The following is a 21330-nucleotide window of genomic DNA, read 5'->3' as shown; positions in this document are numbered from 1 at the left end:
ATCATAATGCATGTTCTATAATCTGGAAGTATTTTTGGCCTCTGAAAGACATAAATGATTCCCTTCTTCCAGTTCTTTTAAATGTGTCAGTTCCTTAGAAACTAAATCAAAATTTCTGAGTAGGAAGCACTGACAATCACCTTGCCCAACTCTTTTCTTTTTATAGATAAAAAAACCAGAAGACCCAGAGAGACAGTTACCTGCCCAAGGTCACAAAACTAAAAGCAATGAGAACTTAGGACATTCCTGTCACATTAAAGCATTCTGACAAAACTGATGTTTATTCTCTGTTATAAAACAAAATAATGAAAATGAAAAATGTGCCTTTTCCCAGCCGTATCTTGAAAAAAATTGGAACCTTATTCTATTTATGGAAACAACGCTGATCTCATTTTTTTAAATGGTTAGTCAAAACCTTTCTACGAAGTATTTAGAAATGATGCTTCAATCCATTACAGCATCTGAGTACCAACAACCTTTCCATTACTGCTGATAGACAGCTATTCTGTCCAGAAGCAGAATGCATGAGAATGTTTATTGTAAATCTATAACTAGTAAGGACTTACAAAGTTACTTTGGGTTGTACAGAGGACAATGGAGAAATACAAATCCAAGTTTTAAGACAGCTTGAGAAGCAGACAAGTAAAGACAGGAAGCGTGGCATCAATCATTCACTGAGCTCAGGAAACACGAATTATCTCAATTCTGTAAATGAGTTAAATTAGGAAGTCCTCAGACAAGAATCATGAACAAAGAAAGATTTGAAAGTGAATAAGCAGAAAACAGAGTGAAAAAGGAATAATGTGTATAATGTGACACCATGTATATGAGTTTAAAACATGCAATATAATATAGATACTGTTTATGGACACATAAATATATAGTAAAAGTATAAAAGCATTTATTATATAATAATAAACTACAAATTCTGAATGAAGATCTTCTCTGGAAGTAATGGGGTCATGAGGTAGTAGGTGGATTGTGTTTATATATTTGTCCAAATGATAAACATTTGATATAATTTAAATGGGCTTTCCAGGTGGCACAGCAGTAAAGAATCTGCTTGCCAAGCAGAAGACACAGGAGTCATGGCAGGATCCTGGGTCGGGAAGATATCCTGGAGTAGAAAATGGCAATCGGCTCCAGTATTCTCACCTGGGAAATTCCAAGGACAGAGGAGCCTGGCGGGCTACAGGCCACAGGGTTGCAAAGAGTTGAACGCAACTGAGCACACACACCAAAAGACCTACTACTAGGAAAACCCCCAAATTCTATAAAGTGACTAAGTTTCAGGCAAAATGAATAGTGTGGAGAAAAGCTGACTTAATAACCAGTTGACAGAGATAGAACAAGTACCCAAAGATATCCTGTATTACCTTCAGGCACCATGGAGATGAAAACTCATACTGTAAGCCAGTTCTGCCATTAGAGCACATGTTGTGAATAGTTCTGAAGATGGCATGACTTCATTCACATGTCCCAGGACTTTCAGAACAGTTAGATCAAGTTATGATTTGATGTCAAATATCTAACTACAAGTTCTGATTTTCTCTCTCAGATAGCTCTCCTTATTTGTGAAAGGCTTTTATATTAACTGTATAACTGAGTATCCTTTAATTTTTTTTTCCTATTCTGTGCTAGAGATTTTGGTTAGGTTAATGTTTATATGACATTTATGAAATCATTTGGAGGTGAGGGATGTGGCAATACGCTATCCTGCTGAGGGAGCAGTGCACAGCATATAACATTTAGTACAATGGTGCATGAAATGGCAGAGCAACTTTTCTTCCTTTCAGTTACAAGGATGCTTTCTGAAGCCTCTTTTTGATGTGGCATCTGTGAATGGAAGGGGCTTAGCTACAAGGTGGATCATTAAACACATTTGCTTTGTGTACCCAACTCTTTCCTTAGAATGATCTCTAGAGAATATCAGAGGACACCAGAGTTCAGAGCACCTCTTGGCATGAGACCACCCAAAACATTCCACTCTGATCATCACTATGGGGGAATCCAAGAGATGGCTCAAATGCAAAGGGGGGCAGTGTAAAGCTGATGGCCTCCCTCCAGATGCTGAAAACTCATTCTAGGTCACAGAACTGCAGCAATACAATGACTATACATGCATTTTCCAGAAAGTTAATAGATGTTACTGCTTTCATTTTGTCATTTCCAACTTTTACATATCTCCCATTTTTAAAGCCAATAAGACTATGCAAATTTTATGAGCATTTACCTCAAAACCTGTCTTAGGCAGTAGATTTCAAATTTGGGAGTATCATCAAGGTTTATCCTTAATTTATCCCCATTAATTTTCCTACTGTTCCTAGGTTAGGAAAAATTTTCAGGCACTGGATAACCAGTCCATTATCATGTAAAGGAGGCAAAATTAACTGATACTATGGGTAACTAGTTTCAGTACTTTTACTCCTGCTTATTTAATAATCATTTAGAGGCAGTCAAAATTCCCAAATAATCAAATGTAGCCTAGCAACACGTGAGCTTCAACATCCCAGCTCTGGATGAATGAGTTTCAAATTGTAGCATGGATTAGAATCACTTAAATGACTTGGGATCACACACACTGTTGGGTCCATTTCAGGAGTTTCTGAGTCAGCAGGTGTCAGGTGGGACCCACTAGCCTGCAATTCTAATAAGTTTTCAGATGCTGCTGTCCTTGGACCACTCTGAGAACCACTGGTCTGGATCTGGGACCCTAGGGAAAGTACTTATCTTCTCTAAAGTTTAGTTTATCACTATAAAAGGGGAGTACTCAGATTAAGAAGATGTTTATGAAGAACCTTGTGTCATGCCAACACTGAGTGCTCTATAAATGGTAGCTGTTATTACAATAACTCAAATTCAATTTTAGAATGAAAAAATGTAAGCTAATTTGCCTGTATATGTCATATAAATTACACATACCCACTCTTTAACCTATATACCCAAACCACCTCATTTTAGATAAAAGTTCTACCATACATACCCACTCTTTAACCTATATACCCAAACTAACTCATTTTAGATAAAAGTTCAACTTATAAAAGCTATTATTTCAAAATGAGAAAAAAGAAACCATTAGTCTGAAGAAATATGCATCAAGGAGCCTATGGGTTCTGAGTGGTTAATGTGTAACATTTCTTATAAAGCTCTATTTGTTTGCACAAAGCTTGTTGTGTCTGTGTTCAGAGGGGAGGGGGTGGTTAGGGGAGCTTTCTTGCTCCACGTTGAACCGCAGCAGGAAACTAGGAATCCCTGTAAGCAAAGATATTTTAAATCATGAAAACCTCTGAAATAATCCTAAGCATCAGGATGAAAATCTCAAATTTACAGTCCTCCTTTCCTTTTCACTAAAAGTAGTCCAGCAGGGAAGAGAAAGAAGGAAAAGTTGAGACGGGCTGTGATTATTTCAGCTTTGAAGCAGCATTTACCCTTTAAGTCTCCTCTCTCTTCACAAAGTCAACATCTCTGGGCCCAGTCTCCAAATAAAAGGTAGGGGAAAAATAGGGATGGGGCAGGGCAGAAATGGCATATCCTCAACTTCCTCTCGACCTCCAAGGTAAGCAGCTGGGTTATCCTCTATCCTAGCTCCAGCAGAGGGGTAATGAGATCAGCATCCCGCACTGTCCCTCACACAGCCAACAATCACAAAGCAGTAGCATCCTGTGACAAGTAGAGTGCACCACCAGGCACCCAGTGCTGAATCCCATACCATCTGCATTTTCTTGCAGGTGGAGGTGGTGGAATCTTCCCTCCAGTGTGAAATTTCCATACTAAGAAGTCAATCTGGAGGGAAATTTCCAGCTTAGCAACTGAGCTTTGTAAACTTTCCATTTCTGATTTGGGACAAATAAGCCCCATTTTCTGGTAGGTTATTAACTGTGCATATGTCATGATGATGAGAATATAAACAGCAATAGAGTTAACCTCTGTTAAGTGCTTACTGGGCTTCCCTGGTGGCTCAGATGGTAAAGTGCCTGTCTGCAATGCTGGAGACCCAGGTTCGATCCCTGGGTTGGGAAGATTCCCTGGAGAAGAAAATGGCAGCCCACTCCAGTACTCTTGCTTAGAAAATCCCATGGACCGAGGAGCCTGGTAGGCTACAGTCCATGGGGTTGCAAAGAGTTGGACAGGACAGAGCGACTTCAGTTTCAAGTGCTTACTATATGCCAAATTTCTAATCTTTTCACATGCATAAATCTACTTAATCTTTACAACAATCTTATTAGGGAAATCAAATCATCATTCCCATTTTATAGATGAGGAAGCTAAGGCACAGAAAAGTTAAGTAAATTGCCTAAGGGCACAATACTATCCAAAAAGTCCATGATCTTAATCACTCCACAAAGTCATAAAATTTGATAGATACTGGTTAGGGGGTCCTAACTGTCATGGTGAATATACTTTTAGTACTGAAATCAGGACATACAATGGACAATATAATTGATACTGTCTTCGAAATTCAAGTATGAATGAGAAGCCCCAAAATGCAGGTAGCTCAGGGATGGTGGAGAAGACCTTTTGTGGGAAGAATGAAGACCCTGGAGACAGCAACCCCAAAGTGACCCTGCTCCAGATCCTTTATGGTCTTAGCAAGTCTTTTAATCTTTCAGAATTTCTATAACCTGACCTGTAAAAACAGATCGATGTTAGGATTAAGTTATCTAAATTTTTAATACAATGTTACAGAAATATCAGCTTTATATTGTTTCATGGCACATTAGCAAGTTTCCAGACAGGGGAGCCTAGGAAAATTATGTAGGGCTCATGACACATAAGGATTTATTTAAGAAGAACTGACTTCTTTAAAATATTAGGTTTTCCTATTAAAAGATGGTTCTCTATTAATTTAGCTCTTCTTTAAGACAAACTGATTTTTAATAAGTTAGATGTAAATTACCAGGTCATTATCTCATGGGTTCTTTTTTAACAAAGCACATAAGAAACAATTAATAATAATGAAATGGAAAAGAAACAAAATCAAATCTTGAAAAGCACACCCTGTCTCCTCCTCCAGGGGTCTCCATTCCACATCCTCTTCAATTAATCAATCAAAATGTAGAGAACACTTACTCAGGGCTGTCTGGATGTCCTTTTCTCCATTTTTCACTTCAGTCAAAAATCCTTTCAAAAATTTGAGACCTCTAAAACAAAAAAAAAAGGAGGATATATTATTTCCAAAGTTCACTTATATTGAATAGGTATGAAAAAATGGCAGACATAAGCTTCTTTTTCAACAGTATCTTGGGCACAACAATAAACAGATTAAGTCACATGGCTGTCCTTTTTGTTTCTTCCCTGTGATTTCCCTTTAGCTTGCTCTAGATCATTCTTATCTGAAATACCTAAACAGTGGTTTTCAGAATGTGGTCCCAAGACCAGCAGCTTCAGCATCATCTGGAAACTAGCCAGTAATGCAAATTCTGGGGCCCCACTCCAGACCTGCTGAACCAGAAACTGTGGGTTTTGGGTGGGGCAATCTCTGTTTTTTTCAATAAGCCCTCAAGGTGATTCTGATGCTGTTACAGTTTGTGATCCACTGACTTAAAGACAAACTAATCAGCTTTACTGTCCTTTATGATTCCTATCTTATATATTCTATTAATATGAACAATGTTTTATCATTATCAAGACAGAGGCAAAAAAAAAAAGTTGGCATTCTATTCATCAGGTCTTCTGTACAACTGCGTTCCAGCCTTCACTTAGAAGTAGCCTCCTTCACCTAACAATTTTATTGCAGGTAACATTTCAACGTGACTAGATTTCACCTGCTGCCCCACCCCGGCCACCTCACCTCTTCAGCCACAGGAGGGCTTCCGTAGCTGAGTTCCTAACCTGGGCTACATCGGCCTCCACTTCGTGTAGCACTATCTTCTGGAGTGTGGTAAACTCTTCTTTGTTGGTGATATACTTCTGGTTTACTTTCTGCAGGAAAAGCAGAGAAATAAGTTTAAAGTGCTAAAGCTACCAAGCAAGTCAGTTTACATAAGTTTGTTAAGCAGGCCTCTGAGAAATTAAAATATATTAATATTTTATAATATTATATAATATTATAATTACAAATATATATTAAAATAAATTTTTTAATTAAAAAAAATTTTTTTTTCCATTTATTTTTATTAGTTGGAGGCTACTTACTTTACATCATTGCAGTGGTTTTTGTCATACATTGAAATGAATTAGCCATGGATTTACATGTATTCCCCATCCTGGTTCCCCCTCCCACCTAAATAAATTAAGCCTCTATTACCTTCTTCTTTATGTTTTCCAAGTAATCTGTTTTATTTGTTTGAGAATTCTTATTGGGTTTAAGCCAGATTTAAATAGTTTGAGGGTTTTAAGGTACTGTTTTTAAAGTATTTTTTTCTCCTGTGAGAAAGGTTCTTACAGCTGGCCTATGCTTTTCATCCTGAGTATAAACTCAACAACTATTTGTTTTTGAATAAGATTTCATGCAACTACTCCCTCCAAATTAAGTCTTCAGAGACAAGCTAGTATACTCACTTTAATATTTCCAACTAGATCCATCTTAACAGGAGCAAACACCGTAGGGCCAAGTTTGTCTAGAAGAAAAAATTGAGAACATCATTGAAAAAGCAATTTTTTCAAGTGGAAAATAAACTTAATGGATAACACCCCCAACTTTCATTTTTTGCTTTTAAATCATTTTCTAAACATAAGCTTCAAAGATTTCTGGGACACTGTCATTACTTTTTTCTACTATACTGCTCTTGAGTAACTACAATGAGGCCTTAAGGGCATGTGAGGATAATCTTGTAAGTTGAGAATGTATATTGTAATCCTTAGGGCTGCACTGTCCAATATGGTAGCCGGTAGATATGTGGCTATTGAGCACCTGGCAATCAATGTACCTATTCCAAACTGAAATGTGCAGCAAGTATAAGTATACCAGACTTCAAAGACTTAGTATCAAAAAAAAAAAAAAGGGTCATTAATGATTCTTTTATACTGAGTCCAAGTTCAGATGACATATTATATACACCAAGTTAGATAAAATACATTATTAAAATTAGCTTTATCTGTTTTGCTTTACAAATTTAATATGCCTGCTAGAAAATTTAAAATTATATATAGTAGCTTAAATATTTTTGTTGGAAGAGCAAATTAAAAGAAAAAAAATAACACAGAGTATAGCTAAAAAGACAAAATGTAATAAAATTCTAACATACTTGACTCATCCAAAAGAAAAGCAGGATCAAAGGTAGCTAAAAAGCTAAAAGAGGAAGTAAAATAGAATATGAAAAAATAATTGACTAATTGTCTAGAAATCAAGAAAGGAGTACACAAGGAAAAATATATGAGACAAATACAAAATAAGTAGCCAAGATGGTAGAAACAGCAAGATAGAAGGCTTAAATTCATCCAAACAATGTAATTTATAACATTAAGTACAGGAAAAAATAATTTCAAAAAACACAGAAAATACATTTTATAAAACTAACTCATCCATGATTATAAAAAACTATTCAGTACATAAGTCAACTGTATCTGTATGCTATTAATGAACAATTAGAAAATGATATACTTCTCCTGATAGCATACAGAAACATAAAATTTTAAAATCTATTCATAACAAAAGATGTGTAAGAGTCTCATGCCCTACCGACTGAGCTAGCTGGGCAGCTTCAAAAGATGTGTAAGACCTTTACACTATACAAAACATTGCTGTGAAAATAAACACCTAAGGAAATGGAGAGATACGGCACATTCATAAAAGACTCAATGTTGTTTGAGATATCAATTTCCTAGTAACTGGTTACAGACTCAACTGAATCCCAGCAGACTTTTTAGTAGAAATTGAAAAGCTCAAATTCATATGGACATTCAAAGGACCTAGAATTGCCAAACATCTTGAAGAAGATGATTTACATTATCTGATTTCAAACCTTACAACTGAGGCACAGTAATTAAGATACTATAATTCTAGGGTAACAAAAAACAGATTATTGAAACAGAAGAGAGTCCAGAAACAGATCCACACTTACGGGGTCAACTGATTTTCAAAAAACTGCCAAGTAACGAAAAAGGGAAAAGATGCTTTTACAATAACAACAAAAAAATGGTTCTTGAACAACACGGTAAAGGAAAAGAAAAAAAGGAATCTCAACCTTTACCTCACACCACATAGAAAACTAATTTCAAGATGGATCATAGATGTAAACATAAAAAATAAAGAGTGTAGAAGACAACACAGAAGAATATTTTCATGACCCTGAGGATAAGCAAAGATTTCTTAGGATATTGCAAGTACTAATTATAAAAGAAATAAAATAAATCAATTTAATGAAAATTAAAAACTCCACATTGTTCAAAAGGCATCATTAAAAAAAGAAGCAAGCAAGCCATAGTCTGGGGGGAAATATTCATAATGAGAATGTCTACAATGAAACATTGTTCAGAACACACAAAGAACTCTTTCAACTCAATAATAAAAAGAAAACTAACCAACTTTTAAAAATAAATTAAAGATATGAACATACTGCACGAAGGAAGAGACAATAATGGTTTATATATGAAAAAGTGCTCAACATCATTAGTCATCGGGGAAATAAAAATTAAAGCCACAACAAGGTACCACTGAACACTCACAGGAATGGCTAAAACCAAAAATACTGACACCATCAAGTGCTAGTGAGGACGTGAAGCAATCAGAAGGACATACATTACTGTTAGACGTGCACAACGGTAGAGGTACAAACCCTATGAATCAGCAATTCCACTCTAAGTTATTAAGAAAAATGAAAACATGTGCCCACAGATGCAAAAATATTAAGAGCAATTTCACTTATAATAGCCCCAAACAGGGGCTTCTCTGGTGGCTCAGTGGTTAAGAATCCACCTCAACGCAAAAAACATGGGTTTGATCCCTGGATCAGAAAGATCCCCTGGAGAAGGAAATGGCAACCCACTCCAGTTTTACTGCCTGGGAAATTCCATAGCCAGAGGAGCCTGGCAGGCTACAGTCCCTGGGGTCATAAAAGAGTCAGATATGATTTAAGAGACTAAACAACAACAAAGCCCCAAATAAGAAATTATCCAAATGTCTATCAGTAGAAGACTGAAGAAACAAATTGGGGTATACTCCCTTAGCAGAATACTATTCAGCAATAAAAAGGAATGAGTTACCAATAAACGTAACAACAAAGATGAAAACTTCACACACAGAGTGTAACGCAAGAGTACGTAAGTGATTCCACTTATTTGAAATCTTAGAACATGCAAAACTAACCTACAGTGACAGAAAGCAGTACGGTTGCTTTGGGCTGGGAGACAGTTTGGGGACTGACTGCAATAGGGGACATTCTGGGATAATGAAAGCATATTCTGTCTTGTAGAGGAGTGGATTACACCAGTAGATGCCTTTGTCAAAACTCATTAAATTATAACAGTTAAGTTCTATGCAAAATAAACCTTGACTTAAAAAAAGAGATACATAGCTAAAATGGATTCTACAGCAAACTTTAACACATTAGCAATTTCTGGTATTACTGGCTCTATAAAAAGTCAATAGAATTTAAACTTAAAGTTTTATATGTCATGTTTTTTAATCTGAAAAAATGTTTTAGGTGGTAAAATGCATTTTCATAGTGTTGTTGCTGTTGTTCACTTACTAAGCTGTGCCTGACTCTTTAGGACCCCATGGACTATAGCATGCTAGGCTCCTCTGTCCTCCACTATCTCCCAGAGTTTGTTCAAATTCATGTCCATTTTCATACTACTAGTGGATTTGAAGATCTGTTCCTCAACTACTAATACTTTCACTTTTGCTCTTAAATATGATTTCTAGAAAACAGAATTCCCTTTTTTCATTACACAGCTCTGGGATCATTATTAATCATAATTAGAAATGAAATGGAAATATGTGATAATGTTTAAGGTCACACAGTTTTAACTGTATGCGGCTGGTGATATAAAGAGGTAGATAAGAAGGGTCATCTAACTGTACACATAGTTCAGTGTATTTTTACTACAAAATAACTTCATTGAAACAGATTTCAGAGACTAATGAATTTAAGGCAAGTCTAGCAATCTTACCTAATACTGGAACCACAGCATAACACGATGCTAAGAATGCTTCTGTGGGAATGCCACTGTCTTCCAGAAGTTCAATGTCACTAAAGCTAAACAATTTAGTGATACAAAGGAGGAAAGATTGAAAATACAATATTAGCGTGCTCTGCAGTTCATAGGCAGTCATGAAAACAGCTAAGCCTCTGAGAACACATCAATTAGGCTTATTCACAAACACGACCCACCCAGTGACTGTTTTCCTATTATAACACAGTCTAATAAAATCACTTTCCAAAGACAATTCACCAAAGCAAGCTAAAACTTGTTGACAGCATATATTCTTGCAATCCAACTCCTTCTTATCCACTGCTTCAGACAAGGTGAACAATAAAGCAGACACATGGTACGTCACAATCTCTATTCTGGAGGAAGACTGGTATCCAAATGTCAGTGATGTGAAAGAGTAGAGAATACCATGAATACCTGGTGTTCATGGTACTAAAGAAAGTTGGGATAACTTCTTGGTCTTCTTCCCAATGGGATTCTGGAGAGCTGTTGGTGGAGTGCAATTCAGGCTGTGCCAAGTCGCTGTCATGATTTCCCAGGCTTTCCTCTCCATCTTCCTTCATCATTTCACCTTGGACTGTATAGCAGAAGATACCTATTAGTAACCTTTATTTAGTACAAAGATTAATATGTATACATATTCAATGTTGAACATTTCTAACACAGCAAAGTATAAAGAAAGAAAAATCAATGAGTGAAATATTACACATCACACATAAAATTGGGTTTAAATATATGTAGATTTTCATCCAGCTTCTTCTCACTGATATCATAAATGTTTTCATTATCACTCAATAATTTCAAAACATGATTTTAATGATCATGTAATACTGCATCATGCTTATGTGGAGGGCATTTAGGTGGTTTCTAAAATTTTAGTATTATAAATAGAGTTAAGCCTCATTATTAGTGTATTCTATCTTTGCAGATTTGCTTGCCTGTTTATTTGTAATACTAAAATCAATGCGTATGGCATTCTTGCAGTCATTCTAGATATGTACAGAGTGGTAAAAAAAACTGAGTTACCTCACACACATGTTCCCAGCTGAAGCTAAACAAGGTGATACTGCCTTCTTGTTTCACCTTTCATACTGTACACAAATGTGTTTATTTAGTGCCATGTTTTTTGCATTTGTGTGCATTTCATTGTTGATTTTGCTGTTTAAAAGGCCCTCCAAGGGTAGTGTTTTCTAGTGTTCTAAGCATAAGAAGGCTGTAATGTGCCTTATGGAAAAACACATGTTATTTAATATATAAGCTTATATAAGATAAACTTTGTTCAGGCATGGGTTATAGCGCTATGCTGTGGGTTCAATGTTAATGAGTCAACAATATAAACACAGTGTCTTTTTTTTCCCTTTGGGAGGAGGGTTATTTTTTTCTTTTCTTTCTTTTTTAAATTTTTATTGGAGTATAGTTGATTTACAATGTTGTGTTAGTTTCAGGCATACAAGCAAAGTGAATCAGTCATATATACATATATCCATTCTTTTTTAGATTCTTTTCTCATATAGGCCATTAGAGAGTACTGAGTCGATTCCTTGTGCGATACAGTAGGGCTTTATTAGTTATCTATTTTATACATGTGCACGTGTGCTGAGTCATTTCAGTCATGTCCGACTCTCTGTGATTCTACAGACTGTTAGCCCCCCAGGTTCCTCTGTCTAAGGGATTCTCCAAGCAAGAATACTGGAGAGGGTTGCCATGTCCTCCTGCACGAGATCTTCCTGACTCAGGAATCAAGCCCGTGCCTCTTACGTCTCCTGCACTGGCAGATGGGTTCTTCCCCACTAGTGGCACCTGGGAAGCTTTTAAGAACCTAACCATGTGTTTCCCCTAGGAGCAACGGTTCAATATTTGCTAGTTTAGGGTCTGCAGTAACTGTATAGAGCACAACTACCACGAATGATGAGAAGTGACCATAACGTCATAAAGGGCATCCCTGTCCACAGATAACTGTCCTTAGATCCACTATTCCCTGAGGACAGATTCCTAGAAGAAAATTACTGGGTCAGATAAACAAGAGTACTGTTTTAACTGAAATTCTCCTGTCTTTATTATTTACTCAAGGGATAAGACTTCGGTGATGTATGGATTGCTAGGTGCAGATTAAGAGCTGTAAAAATGCATCTTTTCTTCCCCCCACTCACCAGACGAGATGAGGAGAAAACTTTTTAAAAAATTTTATTTTCAAACTATTTAGTACTTAAACAATTAAAAGCTCTAAGATGGTTGTCATGGACTGAAGTTGGTTTTAGTGACTAGAGACAATGAAATTAGTAAATCCAAAAGGGCAGCATTTTCAACTACAGGTTATTACTTAAATTTGAAATTTGGTTTGATGAACACAGTGAAGGCCAGGTGAAAATGGGATGGTGGCTGGTGAATTCTGTCATCCTCAGGCCTCATCAGAAATCAGGAGCATGGAAAACTGAATTGCCATAACGTTGCAGACCCTTAAGTTTCACATCATAGTCTATGTTCAAAGGACTGAAATTCTGAGAAGGCTCTAATACTCATACTCTTAAAAAGTCAGCACAGACAGCTACAGCTCACTGAAGCCCATGAACATCACAGCTAAGAACAGTGAGTGGGAAAATCCCTCTTCATTCTGCTTTCTCAACACAGGGGTCAGAAGGGATGGCAGAATGTGTCATGTGACCTGTGTTATCTAACCAACATCTGCCTTAGGAGCTACCTGGCATACGGTCTTGAGGCCAATCTCTATCAAGGATCACATCATGGATAACGAATCAAACCCCCACGATCCTTTCAGTCAATGGTTTGCTTCATATCTTTTTTGTTTTTACCTGTTACATTATCATCTGTATTTTCTTCACTTGATATGCTGCAATCTGTCTCTGCAGGTTTCAAACATAAGGAGCTCTTGTTTCTCACTAGGATTTCTTCATCATCATTTATTTCCATATTTAAAGATCCATTTTCACAACTGTTTAACTCCATTTGCCTAAAATTTTTTAATAGGAAAAAAGTCCAATTACTTGGTCATAAATAGACTGCACAGATGATCTTATTCTGAGGGTTGGGGGGGAAGGGTTCAAAATTACCAACTTCTTTTAACACTGATTAAAAAACAGAATTGCTAAATCAAGCCAAATCTCTCACCCCACCCTCCTGCTTCCAAGACAGGTATCCTCCTGTGTTGGGAGCAGGCCTGACTCCAGGCTGAAGTTCAGAAACCATGAATGGCTCTTTTTGTACCCTAAGCTTACTCAAACTTCCTGCTCCCCACCAGCAACAGGAAATATTCACTGACAGCTCTTTGGTTTTCAAACAACTTTTCTACAGCTACCATATTTAACACTTTTCTTACTTTCCTCAGCTTCTCCCTGGGAGGTTTTTTCTATTCTCAGGTCTCAAATCACTGACTACTTCCATTTGTTTGCCTAGCAATTAACTGACTAGAAGCCACAAGTTGTGGTCCAGGAAGACAGAAAAAACTTGGGAAACACAATACATCCTGAGAAATCTGTTGCTCTTAGGGTAACAGAAAAGGCTATTCAACATGCAAGTGAAATAGCTGATTCCGTTTAAGGGACAATCATAACACCTTACACCCCACTCCAGCACTCTTGCCTGGAAAATCCCACGGACGGAGGAGCCTGGTGGGCTGCAGTCCACGGGGTCGCTAAGATTCGTTCACAACTGAGCGACTTCACTTTCATTTTTCACTTTTCATGCATTGGGGAAGGAAATGGCAACCCACTCCAGTGTTCTTGCCTGGAGAATCCCAGGGACGGGGGAGCCTGGTGGGCTACCGTCTATGAGGTAGCACAGAGTCAGACATGACTGAAGCGAATTAGCAGCAGCAGCAGCAGCAGCAGAACACCTTATAAATAACCCAACTCAGCCAAATTAGAACAAAGACGCTTTCCTCTAGGGGGTTTCCCTGGTGGCTCAGATGGTAAAGAATTTGCCTGTAATGCAGGAAACCTGGGTTTGACCCCTGTGTTAGGAAGACTCCCTGAAAAAGAGAATGGCTATCCACTCCAGTATTCTTGCCAGTACTATACTAATAAAAGGGAATTATACTAATTAAAGGGAAAGAAAAAACAGAATAAAGGGAAAAGGTCCAAGCTATGTGGTGATTCCAGAAAAACCATCTGTTTTGTAAAAAGACACTATATTTCTCAGTAGTTAAAAATATGAGTATATATTGATGAAATACTTCAAAAGAAAAAAAAATCTACAAAATGTTCCTTGTAGAAATATTTAGATCAAGAGAAAATTGTTAACCAAACTGAGGAACAATCTTTGTACTAAAGAAGCAAACAGTATATAAAGAGATGAAATATTAAATTATAACTTGAAAAGACAGATACACGGACTATGTCAAGATATGGAAATGCTTATATGAAATAATAACCAAGTAAAGACCTTGTTTAATAACTGGAACACAACTGTGTAAATATATACTTTTTTCTAATAATTCAGATTTTGATATTACATCCTTTTTCCAACCTGTAAAGCTATCTTTTTATTTTTAAAAAAAATAGCACTGTCTTTCCTGATACGTGAAGTGAAGTCGCTCAGTCGTGTCCAGCTCTTTGCGACCCCCATGGACTGTAGCCCACCAGGCTCCTCAGTCCATGGGATTTTCCAGGCATGAATTCTGGAGTGGGTTGCCATTTCCTTCTCCAGGGGATCTTTCCAACCCAGGGATCAAACCCAGGTCTCCCGCATTGTAGGCAGATGCTTTACCGTCTGAGTTACCAAGGAAGCACACTTAAATCAATGCTCAGCTCCTCCACAAGAGAGGAGGTTCCAACACTCAGGCACCAGAGATATGAAAAGTTACTAAACAAGATGCATGAGATCCATATCCTGGGGAAATGCAAACTTCTTCACTAGTAGTCAGTGTTGAGTCAAAGTCTGCATTGCTTTAGGCTCACCCAAAAGAGACACTGTCACCCAAAAGAGATACCCAAAATCAGATACTGTTTCCCTTGGTATCATCTCAAACCACCAGAAAAACCACCACATGATAAAAATATTCTTAAAAAAAAAAAAGGAATACCAATATCCTTTTTTTAATATTTCTAGAAAGAAGAAAAAACAAAAACTGTTACTGTACCTTTCCAATGAATTATGAATCGGTACAATAGGATGTTTCATCTTTAAAAGAAGCAAAGAAAAGAAAGTTCACATGTTAAAACTCCCAATAGAATATATTTAGAGTTTTATCCCATATGAGAGTGGTAAATATGATCATAACACACACTACCCTATTCAAGAGGAATCACTTTAGGTCCCACCAAAAGAAAGGAGTCACTGAACCCAACCAGTCTTTCACAGTTATTCAAATAAGGGTACCCAAATTTCCAAGAAAAAGGAAAATGGTCTTTTGAAGGACCTAAATACTATATTCAAATGCTTGGCTTTCTTGTAATTACAATTACACTCATTACAATATTATTAAATGCCAAACTATGATACAGTACTTCACCAAATACTGGAAGTATAAAGGTTCACAGTATAGAGTTCTTGCCCTCAAGGTAATTTCAATTACCTTGAAACTACCTACAGACTGAGGCTAAAACAGGGGTACGTGTAGAGGAGGAACTCTTAGCCCAACTAAGGGATTCAAGGAAAGAGATTAAATTTTGAGGAATGAGTAAAAGTTAACCAGGGAAAGACATGTGAGAAGGGCATTCTTGGTACTGAGAAACGGCCCAAAGTGGGGGAGCTATAAGCAGTTAACAGGTTTAAACCTGGTTATGACAAAAAAAAAAAAAAAAAGGTTAGTGATGTGGGAAGCAACTAAGACATTTTGACTTTAACCTGTAGGCAACAAGGGAATCACCAAAAGTTTTAGGTGGTCCGATTTACACTACATGAATAGAAATACTGTAGGCTGCCTGGAAGAGAAGCCAGAAGGCAGTTAGTTACAAGGTCACCACCAATCTCAACAAGACTCACTGGACAAGGAGGCTGGAGAAAAGAGGCCAGCTACATCAGAGAGAGACATGTCTAGGTGGTAAAACTGCCAACAGTACCTGAGTGGATATGAGGGCCTGAGGGCAGATATAAAAGTGCACATAAAGGAAAGTCCACGACAGGTGCCAAAGGGAACTCATCAGTTGCCCTCCTTATATAGCAGCTCAGTCTAACACGTTCTTAACTTTCCGTTATGCCCTGCTGCAGCCAAGTTGAGCTGGTCTGTTACCTTGTTGGACTTGAGCATAGCCAGCTGAGGTGACCCTGGAGGTGTGCGGTAGAGCAGCTCAGAAGTGAAGGCTGCGTTTGCAATCTGCATGCATTCTTCCAAAGTCTTGAGAAAAGTGTTACAGGTTGATTTCAGCAGAGTTCCCACATCAATTCCCTCCTATGAAACAACCAGAGTGGAAGACGCCTTTACTTTGCCAAAAAGGAAAGAGCCCAATTGTGGAATAGTCTTAGAGGTTTTATCCACCACAAAACAACAACAATAATAATCCCATCTATTTTGCTGGACAAATATGTGTACCAGTTATAAAAGAAAAAGACTAAACAAGTATAATTTATCTATTATCCATACACAAGCCTTACCCTCAAGCCTGCCCTTCATGCTCACCCACCACTCCAGCTGAAGGCAACTTCTATATGATAGCAATATGTCAGGCACTGAGCCCTCATGGAGTTTCTAGTCTATAAGGGGTGGCAGACACCAAACAGAGTCACATGGATTGATGACCAGTGGGATCAATGGAGAAACGTTTTCTGAGTAAAAAATGAGCTTCCAGAACAGAAGCATTAGAAACCAAATACCACATTGTTTGCTTTCAGAATGGGCTTTTTGGCTTTCAATACAGATGAGTTTAAAAGGTTTTTGCAACTGGAATTCTTTTGAGCATCAAATCATTTTTTTCTCCAAGTCATTTCACTTTCTCAGTGTGATACTGGATATTGATACTAGTAAGTTGTTCAGAAAACAGGCCACCCCCAGATTAGAGAGTATGGTAACCATCTTAGTGGTGTTAAAGCTATCAGATTTGGCCCAAGATGGAGTCACTCATGCTAAGCCTCACATCAGCAAACCAGAAATGTAGCCACATTTCTATGCTGGGTCTCCCAGAAAAGGCAGGCCTAGGTCAACCAATCAGTGCTTGCCTGCTCAGCACAAGTTACTGTCCTGGCTCCAAGACTTCCCTTTGCTCCATATAAGAAAAGTAACCTTGCTTTAACCATTCAGGAAATATCCACTAATAACTTCCTTGTTCCTGCTCACTTTGGTCCACAGAAATCTCTAGCCTGGTACAGCTCTTCATAGCTCCTTTCTATCTGCTGGATGGACTGGATGCTGCTCAATTCATGAACTGCTGAATAAAGCCAGTAGGATCTTTAAATTTTACTCAGTTGAATTTTGTTCTTTAACCATGGCCCCTATATTTTCTTTAATTTATTATTTCTAACAAGTGAGATGTTAATGGTTATGAACCACTGTGATTCAGATACCAATTAGAATGTGTGATTTTCTTCCACACCACCAAGAAATTCCTGGACACCGGCCAGGTGTCCTACAGGTCTACACAATATACCTGGAAATAGTGTCAGGTCTCACAGATTACATGCTCAGTCCTACAAGATTGCCTCCTACCCCCACTTCAGACATCAATGGCAAGTTCAGGGTGTCACTTGTGCTACTGACTAACCTACTATAGACTGAAGATTCCAACAACCCCCTCCCTCTGTTTAACTACTTTACCAGAGCAGCTCACAGAACTAAGAAAAACATTTTACTTACTAGATCACTGGTTTATTACACAAGGGTATAACTCAGGAACAGCAAGATGGAAGAGATGCACAAGACAAGGCATGTGGGAACAGGCTTGGAGCTTCCATGCTCCCTTGAGTGTGCCCCTCTCCCCAGTCAACACTATTTACCAACTCAAGAGTTTTATAAATCCCATGCTTTGAAGTTTCATTAAATGGGCACAACTGATTAAATCATTGGTCAAGGGTGACTGAGGGTCAATCTTCAGTCCCTCTCCCCTCCAAGGAGGTGAGGGGATAGGAAAGAAAGTTCCAACCCTACTTGGTAGGGTCTACTGTCAACCAGAACCTCCATCTTTAAGCACTTTTCAATAGTTGCCTTATTAACATAACAAAAGACATCTTGACCACTTGCAGGACAGGAAATTCCAATGGTTACCTTAGGAACTCTGTGCCAAAAACCAAAGACCAAACATACATTTCTTATTATAAACCACAATAAGGCAATGGCACCCCACTCCAGTACTCTTGCCTGGAAAATCCCATGGATGGAGGAGCCTGGTAGGCTGCAGTCCATGGGGTTGTGAAGAGTCATACGACTGAGAGACTTCACTTTCACTTTTCACTTTTAGGCACTGGAGAAGGAAATGGCAACCCACTCCAGTGTTCTTGCCTGGAGAATCCCAGGGATGGGGTCGCACAGAGTCAGACACGACTGAAGTGACTTCGCAGACTTAGCAGCAGTTGACTCAGTGGCAAAGAATCCACCTGCCAATGCAGGAGACCCAGGAAAGACAAATATGTCTTCAAGAAAATTTGAGACATCAAGGGAAGATTTCATGCAAGGATGGACACAATAAAGGACAGAAACAGTAAGGACCTAACAGAAGCAGAAGAGATTAAGAAGAGGCGGCAAGAATACACAGATGAACTGTACAAAAAAGATCTTAATAACCTGGATAACCACGAAGGTGCGGTCACTCACCTAGAGCCAGACATCCTGAAGTGTGGAGTCAAGTGGGCCTTCAGACGCATTACTATGAACAAAGCTAGTGGAGGTGATGGAATTCCAGCTGAGCTATTTCAAATCCTAGAAGATGACGCTGTGAAAGTGCTGCACTCAATATGCCAGCAGATTTGGAAAACTCAGCAGTGGCTATGTGCTGTGCTGTGCTGAATTGCTCAGTCATGTCTAACTCTTTGCGACCCCATGGACTGTAGCTCGCCAGGCTCTGCTGTTCATGGGGATTCTCCAGGCAAGAAAACTGGAGTGGGTTGCCATGACCTCCTCCAGGGTATCTTCCCAACCCAGGGACTGAACCCAGGTCTCCTGCATTGCAGGTGGATTCATCAACTGAGCGACAAGTCAGTTTTCATTCCAATCCCAAAGAAAAGCAATGCCAAAGAATGTTCAAACTACCATACAGTTGTACCCATTTCACACGCTAGTAAGGTTATATTCAAAATCCTTCAAGCTAGGCTTCAGCAGTACAAGAACCGAGCACTTCCAGATGTACAAGCTGGGTTCAGAAAAGGCAGAGGAACCAGAGATCAAATTGCTAACAATCAATGGATCATAAGAGAAAAGCAAGGGAATTCCAGAAAAACATCTACTTCTGCTTCACTACACTAAAGCCTTTGACTGTGTACAACAAACTGGAAAATTTTTAAAGAGATGGGAATACCAAACCACCTTACCTGTCTCCTGAGAAACCTGTATACAGGTCAAGAAGCAACAGTTAGAACTGGTTCCATATTGGGAAAGGATTAAGACAAGACTGCATATTGTCACTCTGCTTATTTAACTTCTAAACAGAGTACATCATGTGAAATGCCAGACTGGATTAATCCAAGCTGGAATCAAGACTCCCAGGACAAATATCAACAACCTCAGATATGCAGATGATACCACTCTAACAGTAGAAAGTGAAGAGGAACCAGAGAGCCTCTTGATGAGGGTGAAAGAGAAGAGTGAAAAAGGTGGCTTAAAACTCAGCATTCAAAAATGAACATTGTGGCATCCAGCCCTATCTCCTCATGACAAATAGAAGGGGAAAAGTGGAAGTAGTGACAAATTGTCTTTTTTGGGCTCCAAAATCACTGTGCATGGTGACTGCAGCCATGAAATTCAAAGACACTTGCTCTTTGGAAGGAAAGCTATGACAAACCTAGACAGTGTATTACAAAGCAGGGATATCACTTTGCCAACAAAGGTCCATATAGTTAAAGCTATGGTTTTTTCAGTAGTCATGTACAGATGTGAAAGTTGGACCTTAAAGAAAGCTGAAGGCATCAGAATTGATGCCTTCAAATTGTGGTGCCAGATAAGACTCTTAAGAGCCCCTCGGACTGCAGGGAGGATATCAAACCAGTTAATCTCAAAGGAAATCAACTCTAAATATTCATTGGAAGGGCTGATGCTGAAGCTGAAGCTCCAATACTTTGGCCACCTGATGTAAAATAGCTGACTCACTGGAAAAGACCCTGATGATGGGAAAGATTAAAGGTAAAAGGAAAAGGAAGTGGCAGAGGATGAGATGGTGAGATAGCGTCACCAACTCAATGGACATGAATCTGAGCAAACTCCCGGAGATGCTGAAGGACTGAGGAGCCTGGCATGCTGCAGTCCATGGGATCACAAAGAGTCAGATATGACTTAGCAGCTGAACAACAACAATATATCACAACACCACAGCCACAGTTTCATTAGCAAGTATCTGAGGCACTTACTATAAACACTTACTACTAATACAAACACTTTTGAATTAAACACTTACTATAAACACTTCTGAATTAAAAGTTGCTGCATTCACTTTCTTCTTTCCCTCTCGACCAGGGCTTCTCTTCCTTGGCTCCACTGGCATTTGGGGCTGGCTAATTATTGGAGGAAGAGATGGGAGGGGGAGTGGCTCTCCTGTCCCTTCCAGATATTAAGCAGCATCTGGCCATCTGACCTCTCTCCCTTAGATGCCAACAGCACTCCCTCAGTAGTGACAACCGAAACTGTCTCAGCCATGGCCCAGTGTTTCCTGAGGCGCAAACTGCTCTGGCTGGAGAACCACTGCTCTAGGTTCTAACATCCCAAAAGCACGACTGAAATGTTTTGGTGGGCCTCCCACTGCCCTCCCTCAGCATAATGTCTTGTATACAACACGCTGAATTAGTAAGAAAGATCCCTACACCCCAAAGAGTGAATGAAAGTGAGCTAAAACACTTTTATTAGAAAAACTTAGAGCACATATACTATTAGTAGCATAGTGCTATATTACCTAAGTAATGAAAATCTGCAGATTCTTCATTTTTGTAGGCACCGTTTCTCAGATAACTTCTTTGAAAGCAGAGCAGAGACCTCTCTATGGTTAATGTGAACCATTCAATACATAGATTAACACCAGTTAGATCTTTTAATATATGTTTTAGAATGAGAAAACAGCAATTTCATTAATAAGTGATAAAGATTTCAATCCTTGCTGATGATGGAGAGAAATAAAGCTGTGTCTCTATCTCTGGAAGCGCTAGTCT

The 21330-nt window shown here is 38.5% G+C and overlaps 1 protein-coding gene across 2 annotated transcripts in view; it reads right to left on the bottom strand.

Moving 5' to 3' along the window:
• Nucleotides 1-21330, bottom strand: part of PLEKHA8 (pleckstrin homology domain containing A8) — a 60752-nt gene that overhangs the window by 12063 nt on the left and 27359 nt on the right. For both annotated transcript variants that reach the window (XM_020892476.2, XM_020892477.2), the window contains exons 5-12: nucleotides 16283-16441; nucleotides 15191-15231; nucleotides 12906-13063; nucleotides 10513-10672; nucleotides 10054-10139; nucleotides 6502-6560; nucleotides 5792-5922; nucleotides 5071-5141 (exon numbers count right to left, since the gene is read on the bottom strand). In XM_020892476.2, coding sequence (XP_020748135.1) covers nucleotides 5071-5141; nucleotides 5792-5922; nucleotides 6502-6560; nucleotides 10054-10139; nucleotides 10513-10672; nucleotides 12906-13063; nucleotides 15191-15231; nucleotides 16283-16441 — 865 coding nt within the window. The remainder of the gene's footprint in view (nucleotides 1-5070; nucleotides 5142-5791; nucleotides 5923-6501; nucleotides 6561-10053; nucleotides 10140-10512; nucleotides 10673-12905; nucleotides 13064-15190; nucleotides 15232-16282; nucleotides 16442-21330) is intronic.

Source organism: Odocoileus virginianus, chromosome 1 (genome assembly GCF_023699985.2).
Source record: "Odocoileus virginianus isolate 20LAN1187 ecotype Illinois chromosome 1, Ovbor_1.2, whole genome shotgun sequence".
In the NCBI taxonomy this organism is placed as follows: domain Eukaryota; kingdom Metazoa; phylum Chordata; class Mammalia; order Artiodactyla; family Cervidae; genus Odocoileus; species Odocoileus virginianus.
This window is presented reverse-complemented; position numbering and strand designations above follow the sequence as displayed.